This window comes from Tupaia chinensis, unplaced genomic scaffold (genome assembly GCF_000334495.1).
Source record: "Tupaia chinensis unplaced genomic scaffold, TupChi_1.0 Scaffold000273_1, whole genome shotgun sequence".
In the NCBI taxonomy this organism is placed as follows: Eukaryota; Metazoa; Chordata; class Mammalia; order Scandentia; family Tupaiidae; genus Tupaia; species Tupaia belangeri.
In genome coordinates, this window is record NW_006159755.1 from 1871498 (window position 1) to 1873468 (window position 1971).

The window sequence follows — 1971 nt, forward strand, 5'->3', positions numbered from 1 at the left end:
GGGGGTGCACACGGGAGAATCAAACTCAGACGGAACTGGCTTCAAACCCCCAACTATATTTTTATTTTAATTTTCCAGAGGGGACGTGTGCTCACTGAAGAGAGACAGAGAAAGTGAGAAAGCACCCCCGCCACCAATGGGGAACAGTCGCATCACAATCCCTTCTCCAGGATTTTGGGCATGCAAGCACACACGCCCAGAGTGTGTTTCAGGCTGCTGGGTCCAGGACTCGAACTACAGAGTTGGCCATGTGGGATCCCACCACCCGCCCATAGGCTGACTGCAAACCCCACACTCTTACTAGCCACTTCACTCTGGGCAGGTCACTCGCTTCTCTGTACCCAGGTGCTTCATCCGACCTTCCGTCACGGGCTGACGGAGGAGAAGAGGAAAGCCTGCAGTGCAGGTCAGCAGCCCCCAGCCAGCGGGTGCCAGGTTCAGTTATGGCTATTCCAATTGTGGTTAGGTCCACAGTCAAGGGACTGCGTTTCCTACTGGTGAGCTTCGTGAGGGCAAGGCCACGGTCTGATTCAGCTCCATGTGGCCATGCCCAGCACAGGCCCAAAGCTGACATCCACTGACTCGACAAACGCCCAGTGACAGCCTGCTCTGTGCCCGGCTCTGAGCTAGGGAGACATGGCATGAACAAAACGGGCAGAAATCTCTGCTCTGAAGTGGCTCACGCCCTAGACGGGCAGTGAGCTAGTACAAAGAAATGAAGTGTCTGACACAGGAGGAGACGCAAAGGTTGGCAGCTGTGACCACTCCTGCTCTGAGTCGATGGGACTTAGAATATTTCATTCAAATGTCCAGAGCTTCAAAAACCCAGGGTGAGAGTGACTGTTGGAGACTGCCCAGCCCAACCTCCAGCCCCAGGTCGCTCTGGGGGTGTGTTTTGAGTGTAAGGACCTCAGACAAGACCCTTGTCACCCTGGTCGAGGACTCTATATGCTCCTAGGTTCACCCACAGCTCCCCCTGGCCGTGCTCCGAGGCATTCAGGCTCATTTTACAAGGGGTGGGGCAGTGGAAAGGCATTAAAGGGGCTAAGGGCAGGGCTGGGAGAAGAACCCCTAGTGAGAGAAGTGGGGAGGCCTCAGACACCTGTATCTGACCAGGGGCATCTGGGGAGGGAGAAGTAGGCTGCTCTAAGAGTGGTGGAGAACAGGTGGGTGAGGAGAGCAGGTACACAGAGGCTAAGTTCCAAGCTGGAACTTCAGTCAGAGCTGGAAAGGTCTCATTCCAATTCCCTGACTTATCGGGGGAGGACAATGAGGCCCAGAGAGGGGGTGTGTGGAGCCCTGGGTCCCACAGCCCATGGGTACAGAGCTGAGACTAAGAGCTCCCAGCTGCACTTCTCACTGCCTGGACACTGGAGACCTAGTCTCTTTCCCCAGCCCTGGTCCCCTGTACTCACCATCACGATTAGCAGCCCGTCGGCCCCACAGAGATGCATGGCTTAGGCAAGGAGGGTGGAGGTTCACGCCACTGGGTTTCCCTCACAGCGACAGCGATGACCTTCCAGTGCCCTCTGGGGGCCCAAGGAAGTGGCAGTTCTTTAAATCCTTAGTGACCACTCCGCCCCCAGGCAGCCAAGTTTCAGTTTCTCCTAAAGCCACCGGCTGCTCAGAATCCCTGGCTCAGGGTTGCTCACGTGGCTGGAATTTCCTAAGATGAACTGGCCTTCCGGTTGGGTGCCTTCTTTGGGAGGAGAACCATGGTGGGTGGAGAGAAGGGCCAGGTGTGGGGAGAGTTCCGAGGGAGGGAGGGCAGGTTGCCAGGAACAGAGCTGAGAGAGGCCAGTATGGACCCATGGCTCATGTAGGGTATGGGAGAGTCCCTAGGCACTGGAATTGGGAGAGCCCAGGTTCACAGCCACGCTGGAGCCGTTTAGCTTTAGAAAGGTGACTGGCCCTCTCTGAGCCTTAGTTTCCTCATCTAAGGGAGTCAGGACAGGGGATGGGACAAATACT

The 1971-nt window shown here is 56.3% G+C and overlaps 1 protein-coding gene across 2 annotated transcripts in view; it reads right to left on the reverse strand.

Annotated features, from left to right (window-relative positions):
* BATF2 (basic leucine zipper ATF-like transcription factor 2) overlaps positions 1-1595 on the reverse strand; it is a 10022-nt gene extending 8427 nt beyond the window's left edge. For both annotated transcript variants that reach the window (XM_014588320.2, XM_006149861.3), the window contains exon 1: positions 1416-1595. In XM_014588320.2, coding sequence (XP_014443806.1) covers positions 1416-1454 — 39 coding nt within the window. In that variant the 5' untranslated portion in view covers positions 1455-1595. The remainder of the gene's footprint in view (positions 1-1415) is intronic.
* Between the last annotated feature and the right edge of the window lie 376 nt (positions 1596-1971).